At 51.1% G+C, this 23,170-nt stretch overlaps 1 protein-coding gene across 1 annotated transcript in view; it reads left to right on the plus strand.

Moving 5' to 3' along the window:
* Positions 1-23,170, plus strand: part of NOVA2 (NOVA alternative splicing regulator 2) — a 24,067-nt gene extending 897 nt beyond the window's left edge. Inside the window, exons 2-4 of the mRNA XM_021681173.2 lie at positions 8,101-8,398; positions 13,537-13,703; positions 22,088-23,170. Of these exons, the coding sequence (XP_021536848.2) occupies positions 8,101-8,398; positions 13,537-13,703; positions 22,088-23,170 (1,548 nt within the window). The remainder of the gene's footprint in view (positions 1-8,100; positions 8,399-13,536; positions 13,704-22,087) is intronic.

The following is a 23,170-nucleotide window of genomic DNA, read 5'->3' on the forward strand; positions in this document are numbered from 1 at the left end:
TAAGTGTCCTTGGGGGGCGCAAAGGATGGGGGGCGTGGGTCCCTCTGGGCGGGCGTCTCTGTGTCCTTGAGGGGTGTGTGATGTGACCCTTTCGGGGCAGGGGTGTTCCCGGGCTGGCGTGTCCTGGCGGGGGGAGGGGAAGGAGAAGAGGAGGCCTGTGGACCTGGAGCTTCCCAGCCTCCCTCCCTGGGGATGTCCTGAGCAAGGGTTGTCCCAGAGAGAGGCATGAGTGGGCCATGGGTGAGATCGTGCGTGGGGACAAGCTGGGTGGGTGTGTTGGGTGAGATGGAGGAATGGGTGGGTGTGTAAAGCTAGGTGGGAGAATGTGTGGCTGGGAGAGGTGTGTGTGTGTTTGTGTGTATGTGCGCGTGTTGGCCCTGTAAGGCCTGGATGTGTGACATTAGGGATCATGGATATGAGAGGAAAGGTGTGTGTGTGTGTGTGTGTAAGAGACAGAATGAGATGAGGGGCTGGGCTGTGTGTCTGAGACCCTCAAAGGGGTACGTGTGGCAAGGGAAAGTGTGTGCTTGTCACCCTAGAGGGGGCTGTGGCAGTGTGACACATGAGTGAGAGGGTGTGTGTGACATGCAAGGGGGTGTGTGGGGGAAGCTGAATGGGCCAGCTCTGGGTGTGAGCCAGGAGAGGCTGTGTGGATCAAGGAAGGCAGTTCAGTGTGTGTGACACAGGGGTATCTGGGGTGGGGTGGGACCAGGAGAAGCCGGTGAGGGTATGTGACAAGAAAAGGGTGTGGGTGTGACTCCAAAGAGGCTGTGGCTGGGTGTGACACATGGAGGTGTGCGACAGTGACATCAGAGGGGGCGTGTGCAACAAGGGAAGGTGGGTGTATGACGGGAGAGCTTAGGGCTCTGTGGGTGAGCTGCACGAGGGTGTGTAACCGGGAGAGGGAAGGATGGGTGCCCGTGTGACAGGGAACAGGGAATGTGTGTATATGACACCCAAGGGGTAGGAAAAGGGAAGGGGTGTGTGTGTATATATATATCTGTAACAAGGGGAGGGGGTGTGTGTGAAATGGTTGAGTATGTACCACTAGAGATGTGGGAGTGATTCTGCGTGTGTGAGAGACAAGGGATCGTGTGTGTGTGTGTGTGTGTGTGAGATGTCTGAGTGTTTGACAACACAGAAGGTATGCGCGTGTAAGACAGGAGGGCCCCCACTGTGTGTGTGGCCTGAGGAGGTATGTGTACCAGAGAATAAAAGACAAGCTGGAAACTCTAGTGGGTGTCTCTCTGGCCAGGGACTCAGGAAAGAGGAAGGGATTCTCAGTCTCAGAGCCCAGCCTATTAACTCCCTGGATGGAGGGAGACCCCAGAGCAGACAAACCCCTCCCTGCTATCACCTTGGCCAAAATCTGCTTCCTCTGGCCTTTTCCTCCGGATGGGAGAGGGATGACCTGGGGCACAGTGCATGCTCCCCATTCCACCAGGCTCTGTAGTGGGTGGGGTGGGGACCTCCCATCTCTTCCCCTCGATGGAACACAAGCCAAGTCTCATTCCTTCATTCCAGCGCCACCCCCCCCAACTCCTGTCCAGGTGGGACAGGAATCAGGGACCCCCTGGCTGCCTGTGAGAGTGTGTCCAGCAGAAATTGAAGGAAAGGGAAGTTGGGGGAGGGGTGGGAGGGAGTTTCCTGTCCTTCTTCCTGCTCCCCCCACCCCCAGCACACACATGAATATGTCCCAGCCAACTTCCTTCCCTTCTTCCTGCTCCACTGCCATTCCCAGTCCTGGAGAGAGTCGGGGACCCAGGCGGGGACCCACGCGGTCCCTGAGCCTGACCTGGCAGCCTGGCCCTGCCCCTGCTTGGGGGGGGGTGTGTGTCTCATCCTTCTTTTAAAGGGGCTGAGGTGCTCCAAATCTAATTGCTCTGAGCACAACCTAACAATAGAGATGCTGCCAAGGATGGTCAGGCCCAAGTACTTGGCATCTACTAGAAGTCAGGCTCTGAGATATGGGTTAATTTCCTAATACAACCCTCTGGGGGAGATGATTTGAGCTGCTTTTTCACATGAGGAAAACAGGCTCAGCAAAATGAAACCACTTGCCCAAAGTCACACAGCTCATAAGTTGGTGGAGCTGGGATCTATCCAACCCTGGGCCGTCTGGCTCCAGAGCTCATGTGTTTAGCTACTGAGCATCCTGCCTCTCTCAGCAGCGGGGAAAACTAGGATGAGCCCTTAGGGACCCTCTCCTCCAGACTCTTCCACCTCCCCTCCTGGTGACCTGTGGGGAAACTGAGGCCTGGAGATGCAAAGGGACAGTCCTCCGTTTACAGAAACACTCAGGAGGCAGCATTGGGCAAGGATCCAGGACTTTCATCTCAAAACTGAGGGCTCCTTGCAATAATACTGTCATGACTGGGGGATGCTGGGTCAACCTCACCCCTGTCTTGAGCCTCAAGAGTCACCATCTGTCAGGTGGGAAAATCACAATAACTACAAGGATAATAGTAATAACCACTACCAATATTATTGCTCACTGCTTTATAGGCAATATTTCATGTAATTCTCCAATACTCTATGATGTAATAATTAACCATAATAAATTATAATAATGGCTAATATCTATGGCCTGCAGTATACCAGGAAGTATTATGGAAAATGCTTGGCACAGACCAATCATGTAATCCTTCCAATTCTTTTATGTTACCCTTCTTAACAGATGACAAACCGAGGCACAGAGAGGTTAAGTAACTTGCCCAAGGTCTGTCAGCTAATTAGAGGCAGAGTTGGGATTTGAATCCGGGAGGCTGGCTCCATTATGTGGGTAGACGCTATAGTGAACCCCATTTTTGGGTGAGGAGACCGAGGCCCAGAGGGTGGAGGGAGTCTTCTGGGGTGTCACAGCAAGCCGTGGCGGACCGGGCAGATCGAGCTCTTGCCCTCAGCGCCAGCCTGCCTACCACTCCTGCCCATTCTCGGGGGCTCAGAGAGGAGATCGTGGCTGTTCCAACTGATGTCTGGGCACTATGACTGCCAGACGCTTTTTGGAGGGACACAAGGCACCTAAGGACAGGAGGACTCGGGTGAAGAAGTTGAATGGAAACTCGGGTTAGGAACTCACTCATCAGAGAGACAAACGACGATAGTCTGGGCGGATCAATACCAAACGATGCCCCCCCCCCCCCACCGCCCTTGAGTACAGATGAAACTCCTAAGGTGCCACTATCATGGCATACTCCTGACTGTATTCCCACCTCTGTCACCCCCGCATCAACAGAAACAGCAACTTCCCTCCCCACATACACATGCACATGCGCACCAGTCCCCGACCACCGCCCCCCCCCCCCCCCCCCCCCCCCCCGCCCTGCCTCGAGCTTCCAGCCGCCAAGTCTCGCTCCCAGCATCCTCCCTGCTTCCCATAAAGACAATGTCACCAGGGTTAAGAGCCCCGAGAGTGAGACCTTCCAGGATCCATCTCCTCACTGCCATGGGCTTGGTGTGGGACCTCAGTCTCATCTGGAAAATGGGAGCTGCGAGATGTAAGCCTGGCTGGTGTGTGGGTTAAATGAGATTGTATATATGAAGGATACAGCAAAGCGTCAATACACGATAGCTGTCGTTACTACTGTTATCCGTGCCTCCGACCCAGAATGTCATGGGAGGCCTGTTGCACCATCCCGCGGCGCTTCGCCCCGAGGAAATCCTACCCATCCACCTTTCTCTCACTCAGAGACAGTGTCACAGCTGGAAGACGGCATCACACCTTGGGCATGCCGTCCCCCCCAGCTTCGGCTGGATTGCATTTCTCGCGCCAACGGGCAACACCGTCATTCACAGAGACCGCTTCACACACCTGCCGGCCCTGCCCTCCCGAGCGGTGCTGCTCCCCGCACCGCACCCCGCCCGTGTGCTCTCGTCTTCCGCCAGCCACATCCCCACACGCTCCCACGACAATGTCAACATCACACCCCTGCCGCCTCACACCTCCGCGGAACACACAAACACCTCCGTCCCCAACCCACAAGCCAGAGCAGGTCCCAGGAGCACGGCACCCCAACTCTGGTTCCCCCTAGATCTCCTGTCACTGAAAACACCCCTACAACACCCCCCACCCCTTCAGCTCTACCTTTGTCCTTAATGACATCCCCCCACCTTTAAAACCACCTATCAGGGTCAACTCTGTGATAAAAAGTGTGGCTCTTACCACACAGCACCCCAAATCTCTTGGGTAGGTCTCCATTATTTAAGGGGTATTGGTTGCTCTTTGGAAACTCCAGAAGCATTTCTGAAGAAAGTGGGCACAACAGGGAGGTGGGGGCGGGGACTAGAAGAGGGAGGGAATGCTTGACGTTGTAGCAGGAAGAAAACCAGCAGGAGAGAAGTGGGCATCTCTAGTTCTCCAGTCACCGTCAAGGGTAAAGGGAGCTTCCTGAACCCCAGAGGAAAAGCTAAGAGGGGGGTGGAGATAGGTGGGTGTGGAGTTCTGGAGCATTTAGATCCTATTCAGTAGAAGGAAGAACTTTTTCACAGGCGGAGACTTGGTTGTTCAAACTGGGTGGGAGCATGTGAGGTCTGGGGGCTCTGGGTTCAGCTGAGGGTATGTGTCTCCCCCTTTACTGCAAAGCAGGCTGGGAAACAGAGGCCTGGCTTTTTCCTGGGGGACGTGGGACTCACACAGGGCGTTAAAGGTGGGGGACGAGTGCTCCCAAATGGGAAAGACATGCAGAAGATTCTGAAGAGGGTCAGAGGGGTCTGTTGGCCATAGTGGGGACTCTTGCCCTGAGTTCTGAGCTTCTGCAGGTGGGAGTCATTCTCCATAGGAGGCTGGCTTCAGGTGAAGGCTCCCAATTTACATTCATCTGATACAGGGACCCTCGAGCACCCAGAAGGTGGCTTAAGGGGGTCCATGGACAAACTTTTTTTTTTTTTTTTTACCATTGTACGTTTATATTCTGTGCTCTGGAGGGGAAAACATAACCAGGCTTCAGACTCTGATTATTAGCAGTGGTTTTTAAGTGTCCTCTTTAAAGAGATGCATTTAAATTTTAAAAGTGAGTGGACTTGAAGGAAATGGACTGTCTGTTCCCTGCTGTGTCACCAGCAACTCAAACAAGGCCTGGCACAGAGTGGGTGCTCAGGGAGGATTTGTTGGAGGAAGGGAGAGAAGGGGGAGAGAAGGAAGGAAACAGTACCGAGGGGATACATCGAGGGCAAAGTCAAGAAGTGGCATGAGAAGGAAGGGAGTCAGAGAGATGCTGGGCAGGGTCTTGCTTCCATCAGCGAGAGCTCATTCCTCCTCCCAGAAACAGAGAAAGGCCTGGGACAGCCCCTACGGGGGCAAATGATGAAGGAAGTGGGGTCTCCCCTCCTTCTCCCATCACTCAATGAAAACCTCAGACCTCAGAGGCTCGTCTCCCCATTTGTAGAGCACTTACCCTGGGCCAGACACTGTGAGAAGAACTTTCCTTGTGTTCCTGACATCAGTAATGGTCATGATGATGGTGGAGGTAATGATAGCTAACATTTCTCAAGTGCTCCACGTGCCCGGGACCGTCTTAAGTATTTTACGGTTTATCACTTAATTAATTACCATAGCCCTCTGAGGTAATGCCATCACGTCCCCATTGTGCCGATGAGAACACTTAGGCCCCATTAGGTGAGGTGGTTTGCCCAAGGCCCCGTGGTCCGTCAGGGACAAAATTCACACTCAGTCTAAGGCTGTTTCTGCTGTTGCATACAGAGATTCCTGGAGAAGGGGAAGGCAGAGGGCACAAAAAATGGGGTGGGGGGTATACCCAGTTTTCTTCAGAGTAGATGAACACCTTCCACCTTCAAGAAGGAATTTGGGGAAGAGGCCCTGGCTGGAGAGAAAATAGGGATTGAAGTCAAAGAAGGAAAAAGAGGATGGAGTCCTTTGTGAGAATGCCCTCCCCATCTTTCTGAGCCTTTCAGGGATGGAGGACTGGTCCCCCATCTCTGTGACAGGTTTAGGGACGGGGCGGGGGCAGGGAAGAGGCTGCCTCTGTGAACCCAGGGAAGAAAGTGAATTCAGGGGGGGTCAGGATGATTGATGGGAAGGCACTCTGGGGGGCTAATTACCTAATAGGTTTAATGGTCTGATGAGGCAAGTTTAAGTGGATTGCCTTGGGCTCAGGACAACCCCTTCATCCTGGACCCCCTCCCCATGCCTGCGAAGCCACATCCAGCCCCTCGCCCCTGTACCCCCATCTTAACACATCAGGGAACCCAGAACCTTCAATCTTAAGAGATCAGGCAGACATGGGCAGGGCTCCCGGTCCCCCCGCCCTGCCCCCACTTTTACCAGAACAGTTTCTCTTTTATCTGCTCTGTGTGTTGGAGTTTCATGTGAGACATTGAAAATAGGCTTCCTTTGCTTAAAAAGAAAAAAATTTAAAAACCACTGGGGGATGTTTTAAGACCTTAAGCTTTGGAAGCAGAGTGACCTGGCTCCTCCTTTCCTTTATCTAGTGTTTATTGCATGCCTACTGTGTGCTGGGCCATGGCATGAGTCCCTGGGACACAGGGGTGAGCTCCAGTGGACTAATGTGATACATTGCTCTGAAGGCACGAAACGAACGGGAGGGGATCCATCTCCTCCCCAGGGTTCAAAGAAAGCTTCCAAGAAGAAGCAACATTTGAGTGGGGACCTGAAGGACAAGAGGAATTCACTGGGGGAGGGGAGTTCCAAGCAAAAGGAACGTGCAAAGGCCCTGAGGTGGGAGGGAGGAGGGAACGTTTAAGGAACAAAGAGGAAGTAGGTCTGAAGCACGTGGAGGAAGATGAGGGCGTGAAGCTGGAAAGAAGTGCAGGGCCAAATCACAGAGGGTTTTATGCTGAGAAGGCTCCAGAATTTCTACCCTATGAGAACTTAGGGGCAACAGTTGGGTTAAAAGGTAGGAGAGGTTAAGCATGTGCCTTGAGTGCATTAACAAAGCGCTTTACACATGACCAAGAAAATTGGTCCATAACAAAGAATGGCCACAGTCCCACAAGTGACCACTGGCACCACCTCGCCATCCCTGGGTCTTGGAGACTGTCTTTGAGTGCGTTGGTCTTCGGCCACCAGCATCGGAAGGTGCTAAGCAAGTGAGGGCCAAGAATGAAGCAGAATTGCATTGGAATCTCAAGCCAGTGACTTTTTTGGTGCCCTTGGGCAGCTGACCTTGGGCTGGTGCCCTCAACACTTCCATGCCTCAGTTTCCTCCCACGTAAAAATGGAGCTCATTATACCCCCCTCATTGGGAGTTGTAGGGAATGGTTGAGGTCAAGCTTGCAAAGCACTCATCACAGTACAGGGTCCATATTGAGTGTTGAGGGATCTTCTGGAAACCTAAGTCAGATCCCATCCCTCCTCTGCTCAGAGCCATCTCTGGTTCCCATGGTTCCCATCTCACTTGGAGTAAAAATCAAAGATCTCACCATGGCCCCACCACTACCACCACCCCTCCCAGCCCTCATCCCCTTCCACTCTTCACCTCTCTTCCTCAACCCCAGCTACACTGGCTACCTCACCTTCCCTCGGACAACTCAGGCACAATCCCATCCCAGGGCCTTTGCACTTGCTCTCCCACAGAGCCACATGGTTCCATTCCCACCTCCACAGCCTGGAAACAATCAGTCATAAGGGTCTAGAGCCTGGACTCTAAAGCCAGGTTGCAAAGTACTTCTTTCATAGCATCAGTGTGAAAAATTAAAAGAACTAGTATTTGTGTAGTACTTGGAACAGAGTCTAGTGTATACTAGGTTCTGTAGAAGTGTTTGTTAAACAAAGGATACCACATTCTTGGGGAGGGCTTTCCTGGCCACCGGATCTGACACTGCAGCCCCTACAATCCCCCTTCCCTTCTCCTGCCCCTTTTTGTTTTCTTGGTGCTGACCACCATCCAACATAAAACATACTGTCTGTCTCCCCCACTCTAGAAGAATGTAGCTGTGTGAGCTCTTGGCTGAATCACTGAAACTCTCTCGGCCTTATTTGCCTCATTTGCCTGTGAAATCAGGGAGTTTGTCTGTTTTCCTCACGGCTGTTTCACTAAAACAGTGCCAAGCGTGTGGCAGCAGGTGCTCAGTAACTATTCGTGGAATGAATGAATGAATGAATGAGCAAGTGAATGAATAAAGATCATTATTTGTATTATTCTCCCTGCTGCTGTTCTCCTGGCCATTGCTCCTGTATGTTCCCGTGATGCCGGTGGCTTCCTTTGCCCACACCATGCCGAAGGTGAAGACCTCTTCCCCTGCCTCCCTTACCTCCCCTACCCATGTGCCCCTGCAGAGGAAGGCGAATACTTCCTGAAGGTGCTGATCCCCAGCTACGCGGCAGGCTCCATCATTGGCAAGGGCGGGCAGACCATCGTGCAGCTGCAGAAGGAGACAGGAGCCACCATCAAGCTCTCTAAGTCCAAAGACTTCTATCCGGGTGAGCCCTGGCCCAGGCCTCTGCCCTTGGCCTCCTGTCCCTCCCACCTGGGCCCTGGATAAGGGGGAAGAAGAGCTGCCCTTGGGGCAGTCATAGTGATGGGGGGGGCCTCCCCTCCTCCTAAGAGGACGGAGCTGCCCTCAGCCCCAGGGGCCACGCCTGAGCAGATGGGGGTGGGGGCAGGGCAAGACAATGGGCCTGCTGCATATTCATGAGCTCATTTGCATGATGTGCTGGCAGATGTGCCCCTTCCCACACACCTGCCTCTTTGGGTCAGTTGGAGTTGCTGGAGGAGGGTGGGCAGGGAGGCAGGTGTCAGGGTGTCCCTTGGGGTTGGGGGGCCAGCCAGCGTGTTGCACACCCCCCCCACACACACTTCTTTCCCCCCACTCTTTCCCTTTGGATTTCTCTGTTACCCCATCTTGCCCAGTTTGAGTCTCGCTGGTTTTCTCTGTCTGTGTCATTCTTCCTACGTCTCTCTCATTCTGTTTCTGACTTTCCCATCTCTTGTTCCCTGAGTCTCCATTCCCATCCACCTCTCTCTGGCTCCTCTTTTTTGCTTCTATCTCTCTGATTCTGTTTGGATGTCCCCCACCCCTTGTCCCCATCCATCTGTCCTGTCCGTCTCTGCTTTTCCTCCTCCCTCCCTCCCTGCTCTGTCCACCCCTTCTTGTCTTCCCGCCCCTCGCCCCATCTTTTCCTTGCCCTCCACCTCTCATAATCTTGTGTTTTTCTTTCTCTTGCTCCTGAACTCTCTCTGGTCAGTCATCCACTCAACAATACTCAGGAGCACCTCAACGATCTGCTGGATTGCCCCTCTCACCCACCTCTCCCTTCATGTTTCCTTCCCAGTCTCAGCCCCCACATGTTTTTCCTTCCTTCCTCCAAACCCAGCCCCTTTTCTGCCTCTCCCCCAGCTCTCTTTCTCCCTACAACCATAACATTTCCAAGACCCCTCCACTCCCTCTCTACTGCTCCCTGCATTATCTGTCACCCCATCCATCTTCCCCTCCCAAGACCAATGCCTGGGCTTCGACATCTAAGGATGGCCCCCAGGGAAGGCCCCCAGAATTGCATCTTTGGTCCAGAGCTGATTCTAGTTCATCCTTAATCCCCTTGGATTTTTTAGGTCAAACACCAGAGCTAGAGCCCAGGGTCAGGACACATTCATATTCTCTCTCTCTCTCCCTCCTCCCTCCACCTGCCCTGCCTCCCATCTCACTAAGCAGCTTTGGCAAGAGGTTTAGAGAAGCGTCCAGGGAACCAGGCACAGCCCCCAACCCCACTTTCCTCTTCCACCCTGGCCCAGTTTCCCTCACATGCCCCCTAGGCTACGGATAAGACCTCTGCTTGGGGCATTTATCCGAGGACACTTGGTTCCTTATGCCTGGATCACATTCTGTGACATGAGACACATCCTCTCCTCCCAACTCAATGACACACCCCATAGGCCAGGCAGCTGAGAACCCCAGAGGATGGGACAGTCATTGGCTTTCTTGGGCCAAATACTATTCAAACAAGCAACGTGAGCCAGCATCTCTCCCCAGCCCCAGGACGGGCATCCAGCACCCCCCCACACACACTGCTGACATGGGATTTCCAGATCATATGGCTTGTGCCAGCTCAAAGATTCAGGACACAGCCCCCTACATCCTAGTCCTGCCCCTGGGACTTCCCAGGACCCACAGGAACACAAGAAATGAAGATGCTACTGCTTGAAACGAAGAGCGTATTTCCTTCTGCTCCTGGCTAACTAACACCCTTTCATTCATTTATTCAACCTGCATTCTCTGAGCACCTATTCTATGGATAGAGATGAGGACATAGATCTCACAGCCCCTTTCCCTCATAGATCTCACAGCCCAGTAGGGAAGGCAGACTGAACACCAGCAATGACCCAGCATGGTCAGGGCTAGGACGAAGCCGAGAGGATGGTGGCAGCCCGGACGGGGCACCTGACCCAGCCTGGGAAGGTCACGGAGTGCTTCCTGGAGGAGGGGCCCGGAACAATAAGTAAGAGTGAGCTAGATAAAAGCAAGGAAGAGTACTCCGGAAAGATGAACTAGCATCTTCAAAGGCTGGAGGGGGAGTTTGTTCACTGTGACTGAAGCATACAGAACAATGAGAAATGACAATGGTGAAACCCACAGACAGATGGACACACACACGTGCGCACGCACACACACACTGCACTTGTGTCTACTACATGAAACAAAAACCTACCTGACCCTTAACCCCAAGGGAGGGGCAGAGCACTAAGGGTGTCCCCTCCTTGGTACAGGAAACACCAAGCCCCAGACTCTATCCTTCCAGATCATACATGGAGAAACAGATCCAGAAAGAAGCAAGCAGCTACCCAAAGCCACACACACAGACTTCTGTCCATCTACTCAAACACCGTAGTGATTCCAAACTCCTTCTGATTTTGAGCGTTTGCCTGAAGCTCTGTCCCCAGAAGAAAAGCACAGAACACACACAGTTTAAAAAAAAAAATTTATTTATAACATATTGCCTTGAAGTACAAAATCTTAAGTGATTACTTAATAAATCAGTACATATTCTTTTTTACTATCAAAAATACAGTAGCAAAAATGGAGTCATCTTATGCTTTTCTCCCAACACACACACAAACACACACAAGAGTCCGCACACCCCAGCTTGAGCACAGGGTAGCTCAGTGGTTAAAAGCCCAGACTCTGAACCCAAACACCTGGGTTCGAAACCCTGAACTTTCACTACTGGCTGAGTGAACTTGGACAGATCCCAAACCTTCTCTGTGCCTCAGTGTCTTTAGCAGTAAATTGAGAATAATAATATTGCCTACCTCCTACTTGAAGTGCACAAATATATACAAAGTGCTTAGAATAGTGCCTAACACTTGGTATTTTGTAAGCACCAGCTGTCATTATTGGACACTCCTTCAGAGGCTAACCAAGCCCCCCCAAAGCCCTCGTGGACCCCAGTTGGGAACCACAAAGGGTGGGAAATCCCAGCCTCCCTGAGCTGGAAGGGATCCTCGCAGAAGTGGAGAGCAGAGCCATTTCAGCCAGGCTCTCCCTAGGGCTACCCCGCCCCCCCCAAGTTCCCACCCTGACCCACACCCTTTCCTATTTACACCCAGACGGAGGCAGCCTGCACGCTGACTCACCCTTGGCTCAGACCAGTCCATTGTTCTGGGGTTAGGGGCAATAAGTGAGGAACAGTGGCCCAGAGGAGAGGGAGGATGTCAACTATCCAAGTGCCCCCAAGACAGTGACACCCGGACACATGGTGAGACTGGCATGCCAGGCTGAGAGATGGCCAGCGAAGGGTCAGGATGGTGGCACCATCATGCTGTGCTAGAATGCCCACAGGAGACTGGACCCTCACCCCCGAATGTCCCAGACACTCAGGCACATGAAACCTGGCGCACACTCAAGACCTTTCACAGACCCAGGAGCTAACTGGTCCCTGCAGACAGTCCCACCCAGAGAGAGAGACAGACACCCACTCCACGCACCAAACATGTGCAGCTCAGCCGGGCACACACCCTGTCACACCACTGGTCACGGTAGAGCCGTCTTTGTCCGGCTGTAATGCATATACACCCAGATACACACACACACACACACACACACACACACACACACACACACACCAGTCCTCCCGTCATACTGACACTTGAGTCTGCCTGTCGGTCTCTCTCTCACTCTTGCTCGCACTGACACACACCAATGATAGAGTCTTGTCTGTCTGTCTCCTACGCACAGGCTCACGCACATATACACACATACCACACACCAGTCATCCAAATAGTCTTTTGAACACCGAAAGGTGTCTGGTTGTCTCTTTGCTGCCAACACTCACGCTGACATCCAGTCTCAAAGTGACATTCATTCATCATACAGCCCCAGTGCTGCTTCATGAGACTCTTTGTTTCTTTCTCTCAAACTCTCCTGGACAAGCAGTTCGGTCTCACAAACAGTATATCCATAACCTTGAACATCACAGTGACACCCAAAGTCTTTCCCATGTGCGAGAGTGCACATATCTTTACTGGATTCATTGTGTCACACTGTCTGCTGACATCTCAGTCTCTCCCACTCTTTCTCTTATACACATACACAGATAAAGATAATTTAACCAGTCCAGCCCAGGTATACACATGCATGGACACGCATGCATGCACATACACACACACACGCACCACTCACCCAAACAGCCTCACAGATATAGTCGCACTCGTCAGAGTGTCACCCAGAGTCTCTGTCCCACACACACATATCCCAACATCACCCAGAGTTGGCTTCTCTTCTCCCCACTGCTTCCCTACCTCTAGTGTGTACACACACACACACACACACACACACACACACACAGACTGAGGATGCCTAGGTTAGAACCGCAGCCAAAATCTAGACAATCTCCAGCAAAGGCATCCACCTCACCCTCCTTTCTCCATCCCTGAGTCCCTACCCTTCCATGAGTTGTCTCTGCTCTCTCCTGTCCATACCCTTGCCCTCCCCCACCCTTCAGCCCTCCATCTGGTGGGTCCAGGCGGGCACTCTGGCCTCTCTTCTGTCTCCCCCATCCCCCAGCCCTTCCCCATCCTCTCCAAAAGCCCAGAGGCCTTCGCTGCAGGCTTTCAGGGGTTGCCACGGCAACGGGGCTTCGTCCCTCGTCCCCCTGGGGGTGGGCTGAGGACCCGGCCAGCCAGACCGATAAGGGGGTTCCAGTTACTGTGGCAACCGTTGCAGGCCTGAGCTCTTGGCTTCGGGGGGGGGGGAGTGAGTGAATGGTTGCCAGAGCAACCGGGAGCCAGCAAGGACTGGGAAGAGGCAGCTGAGCCCTGTCTCCCCTGCCCAGGGCTGCTGTGGGCATCGCAAAGCACTTAAGTATCATTCTTCCATCCCCTGGGGTTGTTTTGGGGGAGGGACATGAAGTGCAGATTATAAAACAGGCATTCCACTCACTTTCCCAGCTACCCATCATGGCCTGGGAGTCCATGCCAGCTTCCCCAGGCTTACCCATGTGACCTGGGCCCAGTTAGGTCCACTTTCTAGATTTAGGTTTTTTCTTTCCATTAAATGGGGCCTGTCTCCCAGGAATCTTCCCATTCCTGTGTGATGAGGGTGCCCTCTCTCTCCCTTGCTCAACAGGAACCACAGAACGAGTATGCCTGGTACAGGGCACAGCAGAGGCCTTGAATGCTGTGCACAGCTTTATTGCTGAGAAGGTCCGAGAAATCCCACAAGCAATGACCAAGCCTGAGGTGGTCAACATCCTTCAACCCCAAACCACGATGAACCCCGACAGAGCCAAGCAGGTCAGCAGGGGCAAAGACTGGGTTTCTGTAAAGCCGGTGAGGTTCGGGAGAAGACACTTCTCCCATATCACTGCATTACTGTGGGAATGGAATGGGATAATGCCGATAAGACGTTTGTCAATCAAATACATGGTAGCAGTTGTATTATTAGGGAGTCAGCCTAGGGACTCCAAACCTCTTAGAGTGGGCTTGACGCAGAGAGAGAGTGAAGGTCTGGGAGAATTTGTCCCAGCACCCCCCCCATCCCTCCTTCCTGGGATTCTCTAGACCCTCTCCTCTCCTTCCTTCCACCTCATCCCATTGTCTCCCAGAGCAACCTGCCTCCCACTTCCTGTTCTCACCGGAAGTGACTTCATTGACAACCCATCCACATCCAGAAGAGTTTAGAAAAGGCCTCACACTCCCTCTCTCCATTAATTATGGTATGGGGTAAGTCACCATTTTGGAGAAATGGGTGTTTTGCTAGCGAGAGAGAGGGGGCAGGTCCCTCTCCTACACAGCCCTCTCTAGGAGGGATGGAAGGAGGGCAACGCCTCTTGGTTGCCTCAGTTACGGGGAAGCGGTGGCGTAGGGGCGTGGCAGGGAGCGGACCAATCACTACCCTGGCCTCTCTGGTTGCCATGACCACGGTGCTCACGGGGCAGGTGGGCTTGCTGCAAAGCCCCTGGCGCTCACCAGGCAGGTGGGCTTGGTGCAAAGCCCCTGGTGTGGCCCTGGATGGGTAGGAGGTGGAGGGGAGGGGAGCGGAGCTGCGCACACTCCCCGTTTTCTCTCCCCTTCCCCACTCCCATATACTTGCACACAAGATGCAGAGGGGCCAGAGCCCCTGGCAGGAGGACAGGCCACTTGTGAGGGCTCCTTATCGTCTGCCTAGAAGCAAAGACGAGAGAGAGACCCTCGGTAAAAGGAATCTGGAATTCTTGTTACCCTGAGATGGGAGAAACCATGGACCTGAGTTCCCCCAAGCTCCTGGGGAAACGGTGGGCGGAAAGCCCTGGAAGAATGCTGCCAAGCGAATTATTCCCAAAAAAGACTTCGAGCTTGGGGCTTGGAGCTTGGAGCACGGCTGCTGTCCTTGGTGCTGAAGAGGCTCTGCCAGGTCTCTCCCGAATCCCTTCCTACCAGCAGGCCACACCATTTACACGGTGGCAAGGATATTGCCTCTTCCCTCTACTTTGGTCGCTGCCACAAAGGGCTCAGAGTTCATGAAGGGTTTGCACATGTTTCAGGGAAAATGGGGTCAGCACCATCTGTGCCTGATCCTTCCACCCCACCCCCTAATCCACAGGAACTCTGAGATAGTGGAATTGAAAGGTTATAGAACCAGGATTTTTCCTCTCCTTATTTATTACTTAGGGGGCTCTAAAGAATGAAAGATAATGGCTGAAGGCTCAGGCTCTGGAGTCAGATGTTGAGTTGAATCTTACTCTGATAACATACTTCTTTAGACCTGTGTGACCTTGAACAAGTGACTTGATTTCTCCATGCCTCATTTTTCTCATCAGCAAAATGAGATTCATTATGGCACCTACTTAAGGGCAGTGATCAGTGTTCACTGATGTTTAAAAAGGACTTAGCATGTATGCCTAATTCATAGAAAGTTCTCAAAAAATGTTAGCTGCTGATATTATTATGGGATTTTTAAGTCGGGAGACGGGTCTACTCTCTTTCTACATTGGACTTGCTGTGTTACTCTAGGTTCCTTTCCCTTCTGTAAGCCTCAGTTTCCTTTCTTTACAGTGTGGAAGCTGGGCCAAATCAGGGATTATAAATTGAAATGCCTCCAAGATTCAGCAAGGGAACATAAAGAATTGGGGACTCTGGCCTCATCAGAGAGATATAATGCCATCCCTAAAGGGGGCAGCTGCTACTCAACTCGACTCAATTCTTGCCCTTTGGGAATGTAGACAAAGTGTTGCCACATCTTACAAATTTTTCAGAAGAAGCCAGAAATATTTGACATCAACTGATTTTTAAAGGTTGGCTCAATCTTAAAACCACTATGTGGCTGTGAGCTGCCTGTGGCCTGAGGACCACCAATTTGCCACCTCTGGGCTAGACTGGTGGTTCTCAGTCCTGGCTGGTATCTGAATCATCTAGGTAGCTTAGAATGCAGATTCCTGGGTCCCAGCCCAGAGCCACTGAATCAGAATTTCTGGAGTGAAGGCTTGGGAATCTGAACACAGATTCTTGACTGGGATCAGATCCTGGCTCTATTACTTACTATCTGTGGGACCTTGAGCAACTTTCTTAACCTCTCTTGCCTCTGCTTTCCAAGCCATAAAATTCGATAATAAAAGTGCCTGCCTATTCTTATAGGGTTGTTGTAGAGATTAAGTGACTATATGAAAGTGTTTACCAAAGTGTCTGGCAAATGGAAAGACTGTTAGCTGTATAATTATTATTATACTATTACTATTTGCAAATCTCCACAGACTTGCAAATCACGGGGACAGATGTTCTCTGAGGTCTTTCTGGCCCTAAAACTCCTACAATTCTACGGCTCTGTAATTTCAAGATTCTCGACGTACATTATTCTAAGATTCTACTGTTCTGACTGACATCCTGGCACTCCAGGATTCTATGAAACTGCACCTGTGATCTCTCTAAGATGCTGTGGGTCTACCACCTGGGCCTATCATGAAGACAGTTAACCATTTGCCACCCAGTCATTGACTATTCCCAATGGTTGTATGGAGTAGCTGTGGTTACGTCCATGTTGGAGGAGAGGAAACGAGGTGCAGAAAGGTGAAGGCATTTGCTCTTACCATTTCTTGGTGAACAGTTACTTCATCCTTCCTTTTTCCCTCTGAAATGCTGTATCATACTGAATACCTCTTGACTCTTAGGTCTGGTTTCATGCATTCTGTTCTATCCTCTTGACCTGTCAGACTTTTTTCTGATGATTTTTTTTAATATATAAGTTGAGGTATAATTCACATACTGTACAGTTCACCATTTTAAAGTATACCATTTAGTGGTGTTTAGTATATTCACAAAGTTGTGCATTGATCACCTAATGTAATTCCAAAACGTTTTCACCACTCCAAAAAGAAGCCCCATCCTCTTTGGCAGTCACTGTCCATTCTCCCAGCTCCCCCTCCCTGTCCCAACCACTAACCTACTTTTGGTGTTTATGGATTTGCCTATTCTGGATGTTTTATATAAATTGAATGACATAATACATGGCCTTTTGTGTCTGGCTTCTTTCCCTTAGCATACTGTTTTCAAGATTAATCTGTATTGTAACATATATCAAAACTTAATTCCTTTTTATGGCCAAATAATATTCCACTGTACGGATATACCACACTTTGTCTATCAGTTGATAGTCATTTGGGTTGTTTCTACTTTTTAGCTATTATGAAGAATGCTGCTATGAACATATGTGTGGGTATGGTTTTCAGTTCTTTGGAGTATATATCTACGGATGGAATTGGGATATGTCTAACCTTTGGAAGAATTGTCAGACTATTTTGCAAAGCAACTGTACCACAGATATGAGATTTAAATCCAGGTCTGCCCATGGAGGTAACAATGACAACAACCATTTCTTGAGTATCTACTATGAGCACATATTACCTGCACACTCACATGGCACCCTATGCTTTGCACATAGTAGGTTCTCAGCAAATGTTGCTTGTTTGAATAAATGGATGATGACATGCCCATAAGGGCCAAGCAGAAACATAACTAAGGGGCACTAGCCCCTCAATCAAGCTCATCATTTCATGAATGATCTCAGTTAGCCTTCACAATAATTCTGTGGAGGAGGGATGGATGTTATAGATGAGAAAACTGAGTCTCAAAGAGGTTAGGTCCCTTGCTCAGCATTAGTGGTGGAGCCAGGATTTCGAACCTGAGCAAGTGACTCCAGAGTCCAAAGCAGCTTTTCAGGGATTCGTATGCACAAACTGCAAACTAGTGGTCTGCTACTACACAGTAGTTCATAGACCTTTTGAAGAGGTAGCCAATAGATAAAAACTAAGGTGCTTCCCACTTTCCAAATCAGAATGTCCAATTAATCTAAAAACTCTGATCAGGCTGAGTTTGTGTACCGAAATGCACAGCACCCTACCTCCCCACCTCCACACACACACACACATACACACACACACACACATCTCCACACACACACACCACCACCACCACCATAGGTGAGATATACCTGGTCACCTCCATCCAGTCTCATTCCTGCTTGGTCCTGTGGGCACATCACCGTTCCTTTCATCCATCCATCCATCCATCCATTCACACACTCTTTGCTCAACGCTTACGAGGCATTCCCCTAGGCACCGTGAACCAAGTAGTAAACAATACAGACAAAAATCTCTACCCTTGTAGATCTTACATTCTTTCATGGGGAAACCGAAAACAAGCAAGTGAATAAGTAAATGTCAGAGAGTGAAAAGTGCTATGATGAAAAATAAAGCAGAAAAAGAGGGGGAAAGAGTCCTGGGGCATTTTTTTCTCCTAACTTTTTATTTTGAAAATGTTGAAGACTAATACAATGAACTCCCTATACACTGCACTTAGATTCACCAATCGTTAACATTTGCTTTATCTCTTTACACACACACACACACACACACACACGCACTGGTTGGCTTTATTTGCTTGTTTGTTGGGTGGTTTGTTTGTTTTTGCTGATCCATTTGAAAATAAGTATAAACCTCATGACTCTTCACACCCAAGTTCTTCGGCATGCGTCTCCCAAGACTGAGGACATGTCCTGTATTGTTATGTTACTGTTATCACCCCTACAAAAATTAACACCAATTTCATGCTATTAGTTAATAAAGAGTTCATATTCACATTGTCCCCAAATATCTTTTATGTCTATAAAGCATTTTTCTATCCAAGATTCAGTCAATATTCATGCATTGCATTGAGTTGTTATACCTCGTTCATCTCTTTTAATCTAGAATAGTCTACCATATATATATTTTTTAAGATTTTATTTTTTTTAAAGATTTTATTTATTTATTCATGAGAGACAGAGAGAGAGAGAGAGAGAGAGAAGCAGAGGGAGAAGCAGGCTCCCAAGGAGCAGGGAGCCCGATGCGGGACTCGATCCCAGGACCCTGAGATCATGACCTGAGCCGAAGGCAGATGCTTAACCGTCTTACTTTTTTTAAGTAATCTCTACACCCAATATGGGGCTCGAACTTACAACCCCGAGATCAAGAGTTACACACTCCACCGACTGAGCCAGCCAGGCGCCCCGTTTACTATATATTTTGAAGGTAGAGACAACAGAATTGCTGATTGGATGTTGAGTGGGAGGAAAAGAGAGGACTCCTAAGTCTTTTTTTTTTTAAAGATTTTTTTTTTATTTTATTTGAGAGAGAGCACATGAGAGGGGGGAGGGTCAGAGGGAGGAGCAGACTTCCTGCCGAGCAGGGAGCCCGATGCGGGACTCGATCCCGGGACTCCAGGATCACGACCCGAGCCGAAGGCAGTCGCTTAACCAACTGAGCCACCCAGGCGCCCCAGGACTCCTAAGTCTTGAGCCTGAGAAGTGAAAGGGTGCATTTTCCACATACTGAAATGAGGAAGACCGTGGTAGAAACACATTTGAGCAGATGAGGAGTTCCACTTTGGATTTTAAGTTTGCAGTGTCCATTCGACATCATTCTAGAGATTTGAGGTTAGCAGCTGGATACAAGTCTGGAGGTGTCTGTGCTAAGGACATAAAATAAGCAAATAAACAAGCCTTGATAACTGGGGTGATAAGACCTCTCTAAGGGGGTGCATTTGTGCAAAGACCTGAATGATGAGAGAGGTGAGCCTCCTTTTCTGGGTAGGAGCATTCTAAGTGAGGGCATAGCGGGTGCAAAGGCCCTGAGTCTGCACCAAGCTTGTGACTTGAAGGAACAGCAGGGAGTTAGTACGCCTGCCATGAAGTCAGCAAGAGGGAGGGAGGGAAAAGTTGCAGTCAGATTAACAAAGAACAGAGCAAGTAGAGCAGTGGTTCTCAGGCTTGTCAAACCCCATGTCCTCTTTCTCCTACAAATATTTTCCCAGCCCGCTTACCTCTGAAATTACACACACACACACACACACACACACTCATTTCAGTACATGGAAAAATGCATATAATGTAGATGTATTACCTATCTAAATCTGTAAGATTTTTAACAGTTTTATTGAGATATTAATTCCACATACATATAATTCACCCATCGAAAGCATGCAGTTCAAAGTTTTTATTATATTCAGAATTGTGCATCCATGCCCATAATCAATTTTAGAACATTTCATTTCCTCAGAAAGAAATCTTGATCCCCTTAGCTATCACTCCTCAATCCCCACAGCTCAGCACCACCCCCCAGCCCTAAGCCACCACTAATCTACTTTCTGTCTCTATAGATTTCCCTGTTCTGAACACCCATATAAATGGAATCCTACAATATGTGGTCTTTGGTGTCTGGCTTCATTCACATAGCGTGTTTTCCAGCTTCATCCATGTTGTAGCCTGGATCAGTACTTTGTTCATTTAAATTGATTGCCAAGGAATATTTCATTGTACTTATGTACATTTTCTTTAACCCGTAAGACTTTTTTACATAAAGAAAAAATAAAAGGAAGGTGATGTGTTATAAAATGAGATGAATTTTAATATGTAAATGTTACATATTACTACAGTAGAAGTAATGAAATAGTCAGCTGCTCACACCTCACATAGCCTGAGAGAGACAGTGACAAACATAGTGAGATGTAAATAAGACACGTGGCATTACTACTGTTGTCATGGGGTTTTTTTGGGGGGGGGTAAGTGATGAACCACTCTTGGTAAAGCTCAGAACAAAACAAAGTAAAATCGTCCCTTCGTTGACCGATTAGTTGCATTCCTGGAAATTTCAGTAGATCTTAAACACGTGGGAAAAAGAAAATACTAGGTACTTATATGGACCGTCGGGTTCAGGTCTGGGCTCTGAGATTTATAAACAGACTTTTCGCCAACATGAATGTCCAGGGAGTCACTTAAAAGTCATACGGGACCCGGACAGTTCTCCTCGGTTTGACGTTGTGAATAACTGAGTTTCAGGTTGTGGGGTGCCAACATCCAAGGCCCTGCCCCACTGCATGCCTGCATCTGCCCCCCCCCCCCAGTCGTCATGACAACTAAAAGTGCTCTCACAAATTTCCCAAACACCCCTGGTGTCTGGCTCAGGGGCGAGAGGAGAGGCAGGGGCTTCAAGGGGTGGAACCCACGGGTCTGAGAGGACGTGGGAAGAACTGAGCAACAGGAACCTATGTGTAGAAGTGCTCTTGGATATGTGAAAGGAGACTTTTGGTTTTGAAATCTCCCCTTCCCCGACCCCCAGAATTAAGATGGATCGGATTTGCAGGGGCAAAGGATGGGCCTTTCTGCACTGGAGAAGGGGACGACTGTATTTAAGTGCCCGATTGTCTCCGATGTAAGGTTTTTTTTATCTTCATTTTACAGATAGGACAACTTCATTAGGTTGCTAGGGCAGACTGGGTAGCTTAAGCAACAGAAATTCATTTTCTCACAGTTCCGGAGGCTAGAAGTCTGAGATCTGGAGCAGGGTTGGTTTCTTCCGAGGCCTCTCTCCTGGGCTTGGAGATGGTCGTCCCCTCCGCAGTCACACGCAGTCTTTCCTGTGTGTGCCTGTGTCCTAATCTCTTCTTCTTATAAGGACACCAGTCCTACTGGATTAGGGCCCACCCCAATGACCTCACTTAACCTTCATTGCCTCTAAAGACCCTCTCTCCAAATACAGTCATATCCTGATGTACTGGGGGTTAGGACTTCAACATCTGAATGGGGGGGGGCAGCAATTTGGCCCATAACAAAAAGAGGTTAAGCGCCATGACCTTGCCATAGGGCGGGAAACACAACGGAGCAGGAATCCAAGAGGCTGGATTACAACTCCTCCACAATCTGGGTAGCCTTGGGGCCAGTCCCTTGTAGGCCTCAAGTGGCTCCTCTGTAAAGTGAGACTTAATGACCCCTTTTTCTGGGGCTGGGAGTCAGAGTGTTTAATGATCTAGAAGGCGTGAGCACCAGGGCAAGCTGGGAGCACCCGCTGTCCTGGAGGGCACCCACTGGGTCAGCCATTAAGCCTTTAAGGTGCTGGATGGAAGGGAAATCCCAGGGGTCCCAGGGGCAGGGGACAGGGTGGCTGAGAGCCTACTGAGAGGACATGGAGTACTGGCTCTTTTTTTTTTAACCAACCAATATGGAAGGAAGTATGTCACCATTTTGAACAAGCAGTAGGACCATACCGGTGTATATCGAGGGGCACAGCGGGCCCGATTTGGGGACACGGGAGAGCGGGGCCGCCTGAAGACTAATGTTACCGTTCAGTCTCCACCCACCAACCTAAAGCCCCTCCCTCTCGCCCCACACGCAGGCCAAGCTGATCGTCCCCAACAGCACCGCGGGCCTGATCATCGGCAAGGGGGGCGCCACAGTGAAAGCCGTGATGGAACAGTCGGGTGCCTGGGTGCAGCTGTCCCAGAAGCCAGAGGGCATCAACCTTCAGGAGCGGGTGGTGACAGTCAGCGGCGAGCCGGAGCAGGTGCACAAGGCCGTGAGCGCCATCGTGCAGAAGGTACAGGAAGACCCCCAGAGCAGCAGCTGCCTCAACATCAGCTACGCCAACGTGGCCGGCCCCGTGGCCAACTCCAACCCCACCGGCTCACCGTACGCCAGCCCCGCCGACGTGCTGCCCGCCGCTGCCGCCGCCTCGGCCGCTGCCGCCTCGGGCCTGCTGGGCCCCGCGGGGCTGGCGGGCGTGGGCGCCTTCCCGGCCGCCCTGCCTGCCTTCTCAGGCACCGATCTGCTGGCCATCAGCACGGCGCTTAACACGTTGGCCAGTTACGGCTACAACACCAACTCCCTCGGCCTGGGCCTCAACTCGGCCGCGGCCTCCGGGGTCCTGGCCGCCGTGGCCGCTGGTGCGAACCCCGCCGCCGCCGCCGCCGCCAACCTCCTGGCGTCCTACGCGGGGGAGGCGGGGGCCGGGCCCGCCGGAGGGGCCGCCCCGCCTCCGCCCCCGCCCCCCGGAGCCCTGGGGTCCTTCGCCTTGGCCGCAGCCGCCAACGGCTACCTCGGCGCCGGGGCGGGCGGCGGGGCGGGCGGCGGGGGTGGCCCGCTGGTGGCCGCCGCAGCTGCAGCCGGGGCCGCCGGGGGCTTCCTGACGGCAGAGAAGTTGGCAGCTGAGAGTGCCAAGGAGCTGGTGGAGATTGCGGTGCCTGAGAACCTGGTGGGGGCCATCCTGGGCAAAGGGGGCAAGACGTTGGTGGAGTACCAGGAGCTGACAGGCGCGCGCATCCAGATCTCCAAGAAGGGAGAGTTCCTGCCTGGCACGCGGAACCGGCGGGTCACCATCACGGGCAGCCCTGCGGCCACGCAAGCCGCTCAATACCTCATCAGCCAGCGGGTCACCTACGAGCAGGGAGTGAGGGCCTCAAACCCCCAGAAAGTGGGATGA

The sequence above is a fragment of the Neomonachus schauinslandi genome, chromosome 16 (genome assembly GCF_002201575.2).
Source record: "Neomonachus schauinslandi chromosome 16, ASM220157v2, whole genome shotgun sequence".
NCBI lineage: Eukaryota > Metazoa > Chordata > Mammalia > Carnivora > Phocidae > Neomonachus > Neomonachus schauinslandi.